This window comes from Rhamphochromis longiceps, linkage group LG19 (assembly GCF_057381845.1).
Source record: "Rhamphochromis longiceps isolate RC_006_pf linkage group LG19, R_longiceps_female_GT1.1, whole genome shotgun sequence".
Taxonomy (NCBI): domain Eukaryota; kingdom Metazoa; phylum Chordata; class Actinopteri; order Cichliformes; family Cichlidae; genus Rhamphochromis; species Rhamphochromis longiceps.
The window spans coordinates 8,462,392-8,476,256 of record NC_140575.1 but is presented as its reverse complement, the minus strand read 5'-3'; the positions used below and the strand labels follow the sequence as shown (position 1 = coordinate 8,476,256).

Genomic DNA, 13,865 nt, shown 5'->3' with positions numbered 1-13,865 from the left:
ATAACCAAAAAATAGAAACATAAAATGTAAAGCAGAGGTGCCCACGTACTTTTTGACATACAGTCTTGAACGAGATTCTCTCGATAGCCCGCCTTTTCCCGACAGGCTTTGAAGGCAGCACTAGCTCCGCTTCAATGCGCAGGCTCTGAACACTTGACTGCGAGTGGTAACTTTACCACAGAGCCTTGCGTGCCCCTCCGCCTGTCGCCCACAACAGTCAGCATCATCATCGTCATCATCATCATCACCATCACCATCATCATCAGCAGCAGCAGCATCAGGAGCAATATCAGTGTGATGAGGCAGCTGAGGACGGAGAGCCTCCTGCTCTGAGACACTGGATCAGCCTGCAGACAGGTACGAAGCTTTCATCCGCATTTTAGCCAACTTGGACGCGTTAAGCCCCATTCATTCTTTATTTCCTTACTAGAAGTAGCTTAATTCACTTTTCCTAAAAGTAACTAAATTACTGTTTATGTAACTAATCTAAAGTGCACCTCGGAGGTTTAGGAAAATCACAAAACCTGTTTTGCAGAGACTTTCTGAACTGGAGTTTGGGGTTGCGGGCAGAAAAGCGCAAATCAGCCCGTTTCCGTGTAGGACGAGCTGTTTTAATCGTGTAAATCTACTACCTACCTGTTGTATATCATGCAGATGAACCTCTGCTCCAATACAGCACAATGTGTATATTTTAAATACCAGTTTTATTTAAATAATAATAATAATAATAATAATAATATTAATAACAATAATTAAAGCATCAGCTGAGTGCGCCTTAAAAACTAGAACAGGAAATGTGAATTAGGGCAGCAAACACTGGAGAAATCACATTGATTTCCAACTGAAACTGAGCAGTGGAGTGTTTTTAGTAAGCTGTATGAGAGAGAGAGAGAGAGAGAGAGAGAGAGAGAGAGAGAGAGAGAGAGAGCATCACTATTTTTGACCGCGGGTTGGATTTTTCCTCTTTCCTTGGGTTGTGAAAACTTGCTGGATTTCTGCAGCAAACCTGCATTTGAGGAGGTGCTGCTGCTTCTGGCTCTGATTTAATAGCAGAAATGGAAAAGGTGTTTGAAGTGAAGCTGGCGCGATGAGAGAGGAGAGCGCGGAGAAGCCATTCCACCTTAATACACCTTTATATCTGCAAAAATGAAATTGTGGAGTTCAAGTGACTGCTGCTGAACAGCCTCTGGGAAAAGACAGTTTGGACAGTCTTCACCACGATGAATCTACTGATGGACATGAGCGAGAGGAATTTTTATCCCTGACATCAGACGTATCCGTTTCACCCAAAACGTAAATGGAAATGATAAAACAGGAGACAGTGGCTCTTGTCTTTCTTAAGATGTTGGGTCTAGTCCACATTGAAATCAGGCATTTAAAATATACTAGGAGGTGGGAACATCAGGCTCCAAACCTTATTCTGTTATTTTAACGCTAATGAAGAGGATTTCTTTCTGGAGTAGAGGCTCACTGAGCCTTCCAAGTGACGAAATCTACATAACTGCTACATGAAATGCAGCATCCTACCCAATGTGGTGACGGTGAGGTAGAGCCAGCCGGTAGGAGATTGAGCCATTATTAGTAGAGAATAGTAAAAAATCCTGAAACTGAGAACAAACGCGAGACTTGGGGAAAATTACAAAATTATCCTTTTTTTTAATGCAGTCTGTTGCTTTACATTTCTTTTACGGTTGTATTCATGTGCACTGGTAACAATTGTGGCAATAGTCATTATGTAATGGGGTTGTCATCCATCCATACCTGTATCCATCCATCTTTTCCCATTTTTTGTCTTGAAAGCCATAAAGGAATCTTTATTTGCGACCACCCCTATGTGCACTTACCTGATGAAAATTTGGTGGTCAGAGGTTTTTTTTAACCTTACAAAATATATTTTTCATATAAGTAACAGCAACGAAATTTCACACTGACTGACTGAGAGTGTAAAACAAAGTGACATTTTACATCCAAAAGGTCAAAGGTCAATTCTGAACAGAGACAGATGAAAACTGCATCTTGACTTTTTGGTGGAAGTACACAACCATCATGTAGTAATGATACTGTTGATGCCGCCTGCAGAATGGTGCCATTTTTACTTGACAGAATTGCAATAGCTGGTAGTGACTTTGCAAATCCAGATTTTTCTAAATCCATCCATTCATCTATTTTCTGCTGCTCATCTGAGTCTGGGATGAGGGGGCAGGAGTCTAAGGAGAGAAACCCTGACCTCCCTCTCACCAGTCACCTCCTCCAGCTCATGCAGAGGAAGTCACTGAGATGTTCCCAAGCCAACCAAGGGGTATAAAATCTTCAGTGTGTCCCTAGGTCTGCCCTGGAGCCTCTTCCTGGAGAGGTCATGCTGGAACACCTTGTGTAGGAGGCATCCAAGAGGCATCCTAGTCAGATGTGCTAACCCACCTCAACTGGCTCCTTTTGATGTGGAACAGTAGCATCTCTACTCTTGAGTCCCTTCAGAATGAACTCCTCACCCTATCGCTAAAGGATAGCCTAGCCAGCTTTCGGAGGAAACTGTTCCACTTGTATGCACTTGTATCTACAGTTTCATTCTTTGAGTCACGACCCAGAGCTCTTGACCGTAGTTGAGAGTAGGAACGTAGATCGACTGGTAAATCGAACTTTCTTTTCACGCTAAGCTCTCACTTCACCACAACGAAGCGGTCCATCGCCTACATTGATTGAGACATGGCACAATGACACTCATGAACAAGACCCACCTGGGGTAGCAACTTATTCTTGACCCAGAGTGGATGGTCCACCCTTTTCCTACTAAAATTCATGGCTTCAGACTCTGAAGTGCTAATTCTTATTCTTGTTGCAGCAAACTACACCAGTGTGTTTGCTGCAACAAACACACTGGTGTTTGTTGCAATTTGAAATGACATTTGTCAGCCCTTTTATAATAATTGACCATACAGAAAATAGTTTATACAGAATTTATACAGAAAAAACAGAAACTGTTTTTTCTGTATAAAGGCAGCAGAGTCACATCATCTGCAAAAAGTAGAAAAGAGATCCTGCAACCACCAAAGGGGAGACCCTCTCTTACATGGCCTAGAAACTTTGTCTATAAATATTATGAACAGAATCAGTGACAAAGGGCAGCTCTGGAGGAGTCCAACACAAACAAGAATGATCCTGAACTGTTGTTGCCAATATGGACCAAACTCTCACTGTGGTTGTACAGCAACCTAATGGGCTGTAACAATGGGTCAGATACCCCATCCTTCCAAAGTAGCCCCACAGGATCCCCAGGAGAATTCGCTCTCCAAGTCCACAATGTGCATGTAGACTGGTTAGGCAAATTCCCATCAACCTTTAATATCCTACAGAAGATAAAGAGCTGGTAAAAGATTTTTCTACACCTAGGAAATTCTGGACTAATTCCTTTAAGTAAATGATCTGGATAAATCTTAGACCTTTATGATTTTTGTGGCAAGAATTAAACTTGCACCCCACTCAAGACAATTATTATTTCCAGTAATGACGTAATAGTAAAAAAATACCTTAATTCTTTCATTTAAACAGTCTAACCAGCTATCCAGAAACATTTAGATTTACTGTCATCTATGATGAGGAAATGCACTAAATAGATTTTTTGCTTGACTCGTGATAATAGTGACTTTTTTGCATAATCAAAAGTTTTTCTTATATTTCTGTTTATTAGTAAGGCAACATATCACTGCAGCTCCATCTCCAACAGAGGCAGTAAAATCAGAACATATTAATACTGCTTAATTTTATAGATTAAAACTTTCTTGTATTTAAATAATGTAAATCACATCAAATATTTAGAAATAAACTTTAATTTTAGCCCTAATTGTTTCTTAATACTTGTTTTTTTCTTTTGTTGCATAAATTGAAAAGCATCTTAACAGTTCATGTCTCTGCTGAGGCAGAAGTGAGGTAGCTTCCTGTGAACAAAGACATTAACACATGGATAATCCTGTTCAGACCTAATGACTCAAATAAGAAATAATTATTCCGCTACCAAAAAAAAGGCATGACTGAAGCGTCACGCCTGGCAGCAACATTTAAATTCTTGTGTCTGTTACGCTTCACATCCCTGCAGAGTGAGTGCACTTCTCGAAACAAGATCAGACTGAAATCATGCGCAGAGCTCCACAGGCCTCTCCAGTTGATACCTAGAGAGCAACACAGCTTTTTTTTTTGGTTTTTTAACATAAGACTGACTGGAGTGACCGCACAGATTCCCTCCAGAGGAACAATAGGAGCCTCAGAGGAGGAATAAAGGCTGCATTGTCTCTTCACGGAAACGATGATGAAGGGCAGCAGCAATTCCAGGTTTAACAGAGAAGTCTCACAAACTGCACAACCCCGTCCTGATGGTGGTAATTGCTGCATATCGGCACACATGAATACCCCCAAATCAGCCCTCAGCCTTGTGTGCAAAGTGCACTACTCAGACAATCAGAGGAATAAAATCTCAATCGCTCGTCCCCATGGCAACAGGAACTGCCGGTCTGATTGTATGGAAAGTGGTGTTTCTGATAACTTATCACACGTAAAGTCTGCCCTTCACCACCAACCAGAACGCTGTACTTGGATGTTATTAAATGGATAAGGAGTGATGTCTTAATATCTCCATAAAAACAGAATCAGGCTTGCATTATAGTCTGTAATCAGGTGTTTCAACTTAACAAAATCATAGATGCGGCAGAGGTGAAGGGTGGTATAATTTTGCATTGTGGTCTGCTGCTCATAACAGCGGTTAAACCAGATATAACATATGTATAAGTATCAAATTCCAGCTTTCAGAGCTTGATTGTAAGTTTTAGCTCATTGCTCGTCTGGCTACAGCTTTTCTGGTTTGGTTCATGCTCACTGCACTCAAAGCACCAATTTTGCTGTGGCCTTTGCCATCCTGGTGTTTTGAAACTAGAAGTATTGAGCGAGGGGTGGATCTGACTCAGTAACCAGGTGACACTGCGCACTCTTATGTTATTGACTTTTCAAGGTAGCCTAACCTGCTTTGCCATCTGTTCTGTTCTAAATGGGGCCATTAAAACAAAGAGAGCATCATATTCTGGTAAGAAAGAACTGAACACATGAAAACATGTTGGTAGCTGGTTGATGCAGTTATAAGTAGTAGTGTTGAAGCGGTGTGTGGTGAATACTAAACATCAGTCTTCATTTCTCCTGTTTTTGGACCATACCTCCAAAAGGTTCTGCTGAAGCCGTCGTTAACCTCCTAACATCCTAACGTTTTATTGAGAAGACGACGAGATGGGAAGTCATTTTTTTGTTGAACCCTTGCAGGGGAAGAAAATACTTCTTTTACACCCCTCTTACAAAATAAGGAACTAACTGTGCTATCTTGAAATAGTTTACACCGCTGAATCATAAGGCTTACATTCAAACTATGCCACTGTAGCAGAACTTTCACTCGTAGTGTTTTTGGCCCAACAGTTGTGAAGTATTGGTAGGCCAAAATATTTATAATGGAATATATTGGGTAGTTTCTTGCAGTAGAGTTACTAATACTTGCAATATTGCAAGTATAAAAACAGGTATACTCTAAACAAACCTGGCTTATCAGAGTTATTACTCCTTGACTCCATGACAGTGAAGAAAAAGAAACTCACCTCAGGGTTAGGGGAGAGAGCTAGTTTAATGAACTGGTAAAGTACACTGGATAAATATTAAACACCTGCTTTTCAGAGCTACCTTTTCCTTCACTTAAACACATTATTTATTGTTTTTAAATAATAGATGTTTATCTTGTGTTCTATTAATTGAAGCAGAATAGCTGTACCATGTTATTATGGGGAGCATATTACAATTTTATCATCATACTTATATTACAAGTTACTCCTACACCTGGTGTCCTAGTGTTAATCAAATTTAATTAGACACACTATATAGATAAAAGTACTTGGCCACCTACATATTAAACTTACAAGAGCTGCACAGTGATGGAAACCCATGTCATGAAGCTCCCAGCACACAGTTTTTGTGCTGATGTTAATGTCAGAGGAGGTTTGGAATACTCTGAAGTGCTGTCAGCCTTCGAGTGTTGAGATGACAGAGTGTTGGCAACTGTTACATATTAAGCACCTCTGTGACTTTACATGGTCTGACATGAGTCGCTGAGGTTCCTAAACACCTGCACTTTGCAATAATACCACTAAGAGCTGATTGTAGAATATCTGGGAGGGGAAACAATTATTAACTGACCCAGAAATGTAACTTTGTTCATCTAGTCGAGAAACATTTCCTCACTCATCCAAGTGACTTCTTCATACTTAGCTGACTGCACCTTTACCCACCTTATCAGCAGTAAATTTGCATAATGACCAAAACTAGCATGATGGGCTGTGACGTCAGTGACTTGATCAGTTATATAAAAATTGTCATGACTATAGATTAATGGCCATTAGTGCCATTCAAAGAGAGTCAGGGAATGGCTGCAGTCACAGCACTGTAAGACGGTAAAAGATGTATCCTTAGGTTCCCGGCTCTGTTCAGAGACGATCTTTCCCTTTTCACATGAATGGATCCCTTGACCTCCTGCTCGAACTGGGAACTGGTCTTTAGGTATAAATAGAGTCGTTGCCTGACAAGGTATCTCTTCTGTGTTGTGCCATCTGCTTAGCCAGAGTTTGTTTAATCCTCCAATCCCCCTAGCACTTGACAGCATACATTATATTACTGTTTGTACCCCGGGAACCCAATCCTTGGGGTGCACATATTTTTGGTGTTTCTGTTTTAGGGTTAGAAAGCCACAGAGATGCGTTGTATTGAAAAAAGTGCATCTCAGCTTTTCTAATATGCCTGACTCATAAGTGGTCACTAAAGGCTTTTGTTTAGGTGGCAACAGTTGTCCTTGTTCTCTTCTGGCTTGCCTGGAACATTCTTTAGGTGCCTTGCCAGCTTTGACGACTACCCAGCTGGGATACCCACATTTACAAAGGGCCTTTTTGATATGATGCTCTTTCGCTTCCTTGGCTTCCGTTTGTGTGGCGATGGTGTTTGCTCTGTTTTGTTGTGTCCTGATGAAACCCAGTTTGCTCTTCGGTGGATTACGAGAGTCAAACCCTAACTCCTAATACAGTTACATTCGTTCACGGCACACATCAACTTTCAAATATCCTGCAATAGTGATGGGAACTTCACAGTCTAAGAAAGCTAACCTTTTATTTTCTTATCCTCCTTCATATATACTAAGTCAAGTTCCTGGTGAACTTGAAGTGTTAATCAGTGAATTGTGGTTAGGGAATGATGCTAGTTTTGGTCATTATTCAAATGTACTGTTTATAAAGCTGGAGAAAGCTGCAGTCAGTTGAAACTGAGGAAGTCATTTGCATGCGTGACGAAATGCCACTGAAAACGCTACATGAAACCTCCATAGCCGTTGTTTTAGAAATAAAACATGTTGGTCCTAGTTTACCAGAAGTACGGAAAGTACATCAGACTGTATTGGATAGTGTTATACATGTTACACATCGAGTTGCTAGTCAGCCGTTGCTGTCAGCCTTCATTGTTGAGCATTTGTTAATCACCACTGCCTGACTTTTTTTTAGTGTTTGTGACCATTAACACTAATTGCCCATTACTGTTAGCCAGTTAGTGCCAGAAATAGGGGCGAATCAACCTAGAACAAACTTCTGTATTACCAGAAACACTGTTAGTCCTATTAGTCCTATAAATAATCTCCTAAGCTAAAATTCGACATAAGTAACTATCGTGAAAAATGCCGTTTTAACGCAGAGGGTGCAAGTAAAATCAGAGAACCTTGAACAGACAGTGTGTCACATAACCCAGCTTAAGACAAAAAAAAGGAAGGAAAGAGCAGAGAAACAAAGTGAAGACAGTTTATTGACTTGTGATTTTCTCCAGGATGACTGAGGTGATGAACTCTCTGGAGCCGGGGACAGAGGACTTCAGCGGGGGAGGAGCAGGAGGAGATCAGGCCACAGTATCCTTTGCTTTGTGTGTGCGAATATGTGCAATTAGACAATTTCAAACCAGTCTCGTTTCATTTGAGCAGAAAGCAGAAAGCAGAAAGCATACAGCGGTGAGTCACAGAAGTGATGAGCAACCATAAAATGCTGGTTGATATGACAAAGGTCATTAGCTGGACTCAGTGCTGCTTTGAACAAATGGTAAATGGCGTATCCAACAAATGGACAGCTAAATTATTGACTGTATAATATCAACAGTTTAAATAACATATTTTGTCATAATGTGTTTCATTAACTATTACTTGTGGTTAGATTTATGGCTGAGTCAGTGAATACATGTTATTAGCTCCTCCCTGTGTTATTTAAATTACTAGCCATATTAGCAGCATAGCTAATAACAATGTTTGTTTGATCCACATTGAAATATCTGAAAAGTAATACATGAAGTCCCACGAAGAAGTTACACACTAAATATGAACATTACACCCTTTCAAATACCTAGAGAATGGCTAATTTATTCCACTGGAAATAAAATTAAAAAAAAAAGAGGCGCCACCTTTTTTGTTTCAAGTTCAGACGCTGTCATCAAGACGTCACCTTTTGGTTTGTTGACCATTTTGGAACCACGTTGTTTTTGTATGTAGATGTTTTTCTTTTTGATCTTTTTATTTTTAAGTTAAGTCATAGGAGAGGTTAGACCTGAGAAGTTGTCATTTAAGGCCAGCACTAGCTAACTAGCTGTGTTAGCTAGCTAGAGCAATATTAAACGGCATGCTGACAATGGATAAATAAAGCATGTTTAAAATTATCAACTCTTTAGACTGTCTTTTAGCAAAACTCAACTGAACAAGAAAAAACAACATCCATACCCCTAATTATTCATCACTTTAGGCCTTAATATCATTTAAATGCATTTAGTTGTCAGAAAGGGGGGAGATTAGCTGTAAACCCGTTTCAGACATCTCCGTTAATCTGATGATGAATGTGTCGAGTTCACGTGTGGATGAGCACCCTGGTCAGCTTTCCATTCTGGACCTGCAAACATTAATCCTTCACTTTCCGCACAACACAAGCCTGAATGAACGCTGTTAAGTTTGAGGTTAGGTGGTTAGGTGCAAACAGGATTGCAACTGCACATGTTGCATTCTTTCTGAATTTCTATAAATTGCCCAGATCGCTAGAAGACTGACTGTCTTTGAAGCCTTTTGAAATAAAAAAAGAAACAACAATTTTTTTGGCAGAAGATATCTGCTGTGCTAGTTGTGGTTAAAAATAAACTAAACAGTTTATAAGTTATAGCTTAATAATTTTGTCTGATGCATTTCCTAAGAACTCTCTAAGTATAGGATTAAAGTATCAAGAGTAGATCAAGTAAAATACAGCCATGACACATTTATGTAAAAAATAGCCTGTATCTGAATGACTGAAGGCCAACACTTGAATAGACTAACAGCTGTTCAGTGGCATTTGAGAAACTGCAGTTTTGGCAGTTTTGCATTGCAAGTGGAAGAAAACCTCAAAGACCTGCTGGCTCTTTAGAAGAACCAGTGTTACAATGTTACAGGGTTGCTTTTCTATTCGTGCATTGGCGTTACCAGGTAACCAATTCCTTGTTTTCTCTAAGCCAGACGACCAGTCAGAGCAGACTGACCTTCATCTACCATTTACCATTCATCATGTTTTTTATGTTAAATCCAAGCATGTACCTATGAAACTTCAACTGAGTGTCATGCAAAGACTTTACACGAAGTCTGTCTCAAATCTTCCATCTGATGCAGACAGTTTCTGTTTTTTTAATCCAATTTTTACCGCATTATTGTTCTTTCACATGTGGTACCCACAGTGACCTTTTCATCCCCACAAATATGAAGCCCTCGTTTTAACCTTACATAAACTTTAAACAGATCTTCCCAGATACCCATGAAAGGTATCCAAAGTTGTCCAAGAGGCTTCCCTCTATAGTCGTGGAGCCAACAGACGGAAGTGAGGTGGAGAGTGGAGAACTCCGCTGGCCCCCGGATGATCCGAGCTCTGCAGACGCCCAGACTGAGAGAAAGCGTACGGATGAGCAAACTGAAGGTGAAAAGGAAAGAGAAACTAACATTGCCTTGGCTTTTTGGCACAGTTAGATTCGAAGTGGTCTGATAAGAAGTTGTGTAAATAAAAGTCACATGCACGTAATTAGAAGACCAGAAGGTATTTGGCTGTTGGCAAAAGTGTACATATACTGAAACTTCACTTAAAGAAAAGTACCACTACAACAAATTGAAATGACTCCAAGTCAAAATGAAAGTTGTCATTTAATATCCTACTCAGGTCAATCATAGTGTGACAGCAGTATTTTTACACCTTACTGAGGTGCCAAAAGTACAAATACACCAAATATATATAAGTTAAAGATTCTTCAACTTATATATAGCACTGAAGGGCATATAGCCCTACAAGCAGCTGAGACATGTGAGTTATTTGCATAGTTTCCCCTGACTTGCCTTAAGAAATGAACATCAGTTGCTTATAGCATCACTATAAAAGGTTACTTCCTGTAATGGCTTCCTGTCATTGGTTCTTTATGCTAAGTGTACACTTTGCAGTCATTCCTACTTCATGAGCAGAACAAAAATGAGGAAACACTCAAGAGCAGACATGCAGTGATATGCGCCACCATAATATCGTGATTATATGCATCAGTGAGGTGAAAAACGAATGCCGTTATCGACTCTGTCTTATCAGCTGGCTCCTGGACAAAGCACGAAGTCATACAATTCAGGATAACAGCACATTTTTTCCACTTACAGCGAGTCATTTGAAGGGATAGTTTTTTACCTCAGTTTATGCCACTGAGTATGGACCTACCTCTGGTTGGTTACCTCTTGTCAGTAGCACTTGATGTTGTAAAATGAAAGCAGAAGAGCAGCATTAAACCTCATGGCGATGACAAGACTACATGTGTTCCAGGCTGCTGGCGAGCGCACCATAGCGATAGTAATCCTCTCATCTAATTCTATCTTAAACCTTTAGCTTCAAATGCACAGAAACACAGAAATGAAAGTAGCCTGTTAGAAAAACTGATGAAAAATCCTCTATGTGTTTTTTTTTCCAGATGAGGAGCAGTCCAGTGAAGGTGGAGCTGAAGAAGCTTCAGGAGTGGAAATGCAGGACTCCAACTGAACAAACTCGCTTCCTGTGATATAAACTGTTACTATGAGTGTATCCAGACTTGGAATGAATGAAAACAAGTCAGATAGAGGAGTGCAATGTGCGGATAGAAAGATCAGAGAGACAGAGTAGGAAGGGTAGAAAACAGATTCCCAAACCCCAGCTCACGGGCTTGGAGCCAGTTACTTCAGCACCTTAAGAATAAAGACGCCGAAGGCGCTTTTTTGTTTTTTTGTTTTTCCCCAAATCTGTATCTTTCCATTACATCTGTAATGATGGAGCTTGTTTTGACATGTGTAAACTAAGATTTATGGGGACAAAGATGGCATGTTGAAGCATTTTTCAAGAAAAAAAAGTTTTGGCAATAGGTTTTAATTTGAGAATTCCCAGGTCTAAAATGACTGTTTTGACATTTCCAGCTTTGTAAATATAGATTTTGAATTAAGTTAACAAATTTCCTCTCTCTGGCTCCAAGCCCTCACCATCCAGATGCCCACGGAATCATCTGCACATGTGATCTGGACAGATGTTTCTAAATGCTGTATTAAGTATTTAGCTCATGTGTGCCATACTACTACTAATAAAGGTAGCTACTGTATTTACATTTAGGTGCAGATTACATCACTGTTTGTTCGGTGCCGACTGCTGTAGTTTGGGTGATCTTGGTCTCACTATTAACTTTGTAATATTAGCTTTGAGTATTTGAGAATTTCACAACAGATCCATTGCTTTATTAGATGTTACAATATTCATTAAAATATTAAAGTATGTAATCACTGTCTTCTTAGTTTTAAAGGGAATGTAACTGTTGTTTTATTTAAGATATTGGAGCAATATGGTCCCAAGAAATCAAAGGCAGTCCATTTTGTTACAGACTACAGAAGTAAAAAGAACCAGTGTATTTTAGATGTGTGTTGCTTGTCACAGGCATATTTTTTAAAAATACTGGAAGCCTAAATTATTGCACAAGTAATAAACCTTTTGAAATGTTCTTTAATTTGTGGTCCCAGTGGTTTTACTGCTTATGGGGAAAGTGAAGTTTACGTTACTTTCTCAAAAATATTTATGCATTTTTGAAATGTAAGATGTTTTTGATAGATCTAGATGACCTTTTGCATCCCTGCACAAAGTCTCTCAGCTCAAAGTTAAATTGATGGAAAGAGGAAAGTAGAAGGAGGAAAAAGCACAAAAGGTTTCAACAGATATAATTGGTTGTCAGATTCAACTCTCCATCTCTCTGTGTGGATATGATGCAGGTCTCCCAAAACGAGCGAATTGCTGCTCCTTGGACTCTTGCTGTCTGGATTTTCCCCACTACATTAGTGGAGACTGCAAGCTGGCAGATGCTCTTGTAACATGGTTTACAGTCAAAAACACCTGTGAGTCTGGGCCCAACTCCCTATCAGATGACTGTATACCCATTACCTCTTCCTATTTCCACTTTATGCTCGCTGTTTTTATTTAGAACTGGCAATACTTAAAGTTCAACTAAATCCCGCTTAAGGGGATACAGTTGTTTTATAGAATTGAAGTTTTTTGTTGGTTGAGCAGCCCTAGGAAGTACACTATTAATAGTGCAGACTTACACTGGATACATTGTTACAAGAATACATTTTTGGTCATACTCATAAAAAACGGAACAACCAGCAAACAAGAGCAGTCCCAAGACTGTGTGTCTTGAGCAAGGCTAAAAATTCTCTCTGGATCATGCAGGAACTGACACACTGGATCAAGAAGGATAACCGGATTCTGCATAGTTTGTGATACTTTTGTGGGATACAGTGTCTCTCTTTTTTATTGTCAGTTTGAGATGTATTTCTGAAAGAAATGACCATGACCATAAATCAAAGTAAAATATGAGCATACTAGCTAGTCATTCTATCCAAAACGGTACTAGGCATGCAACAACATCAAAGCAACAAGGTGTGCAGTTCCCTGGGGACTTCCTCAGTCAATACTTACCCGGAGGTAGTCTCCAGAAATGTTCTTTTGTGTTCTACATTACTGCTGAAAAAGTCTCTAGTGCCTCAAGACAATTTAGGATCCAAAAGTGCTACCTGCAGCACAACAAAAACCATTTAAATGGTAGGTAGAAGACATGAAAAATCCCCTCTAAAGCTAGGTTTAAGTTTATGTAAACCCTGATTTAATGCCTTCGTCATGACACATACCGTGGAGAGGGAAAACTGTGGTAAATCCAGTTGCCCTCTTGCTTGATGTTGCACACATTTCTCTCTTGTGTATTTCTTTGTGGGCCTCTGCTTCCCTTTTGCAAGACGTGGCAAAACCCAAAGCAAGATCAAAAAGACCTTTGCAGTGTTGGATTTACAAAGGCTTCCTTTGACTGTGCTTTTTTGACACAGAGCGTTCGATGCCTGTCAGCAATTTCAGTGTTGTTCAAAACTGTGAAGCAATAAACTGGTAGGTGAAAGCCTCACATTTCTGTTTCTCAAGAAACCAGAGTGTCAAACTCTGCGAAGAACAACACCATCAAGGCTTTGCAGGTACATTGTACTTATGCCCCAGTTCATCTGAACACAATAATAAAGGAGGCAAAACTAAGATAAACAAGAAGGAGAGGTGCCAAACCACAATGTGACTAAAAATGATTAAATTAAAACAGGAAATCAACAGAAACCCAACATCATGACGATATTTCACTAAGGTGCAAAAGTACGTGAATGTCAAGGATTAGCAGTAAATATGAACGTGTTAAATTCAGATGAAGGTTTAGGTCGTATATAAAAAATTCACAAGAAGGAAGAA

General features: G+C 39.7%; 1 protein-coding gene across 1 annotated transcript; it reads left to right on the top strand.

Annotated features, from left to right (window-relative positions):
* Positions 1-199: 199 nt before the first annotated feature.
* On the top strand, positions 200-12,063 carry LOC146646138 (protein LBH-like). The gene is made up of 4 exons (XM_085391668.1): positions 200-357; positions 7,879-7,957; positions 9,848-10,022; positions 11,044-12,063. Exons 2-4 carry the CDS (start codon positions 7,880-7,882, stop codon positions 11,109-11,111), a joined length of 321 nt encoding a protein of 106 aa, XP_085247794.1. The 5' UTR covers positions 200-357; position 7,879; the 3' UTR covers positions 11,112-12,063.
* Positions 12,064-13,865: the final 1,802 nt, after the last annotated feature.

Excerpts from the sequence above, each read along its gene's own strand:
- LOC146646138 (XM_085391668.1), top strand. The coding sequence starts at position 7,880 with ATGACTGAGGTGATGAACTCTCTGGAGCCGGGGACAGAGGACTTCAGC. Across the intron at positions 7,958-9,847 it reads CAGGAGGAGATCAGGCCACA|ATCTTCCCAGATACCCATGA; the intron begins GTATCCTTTGCT and ends AACTTTAAACAG. Across the intron at positions 10,023-11,043 it reads TACGGATGAGCAAACTGAAG|ATGAGGAGCAGTCCAGTGAA; the intron begins GTGAAAAGGAAA and ends TTTTTTTTCCAG.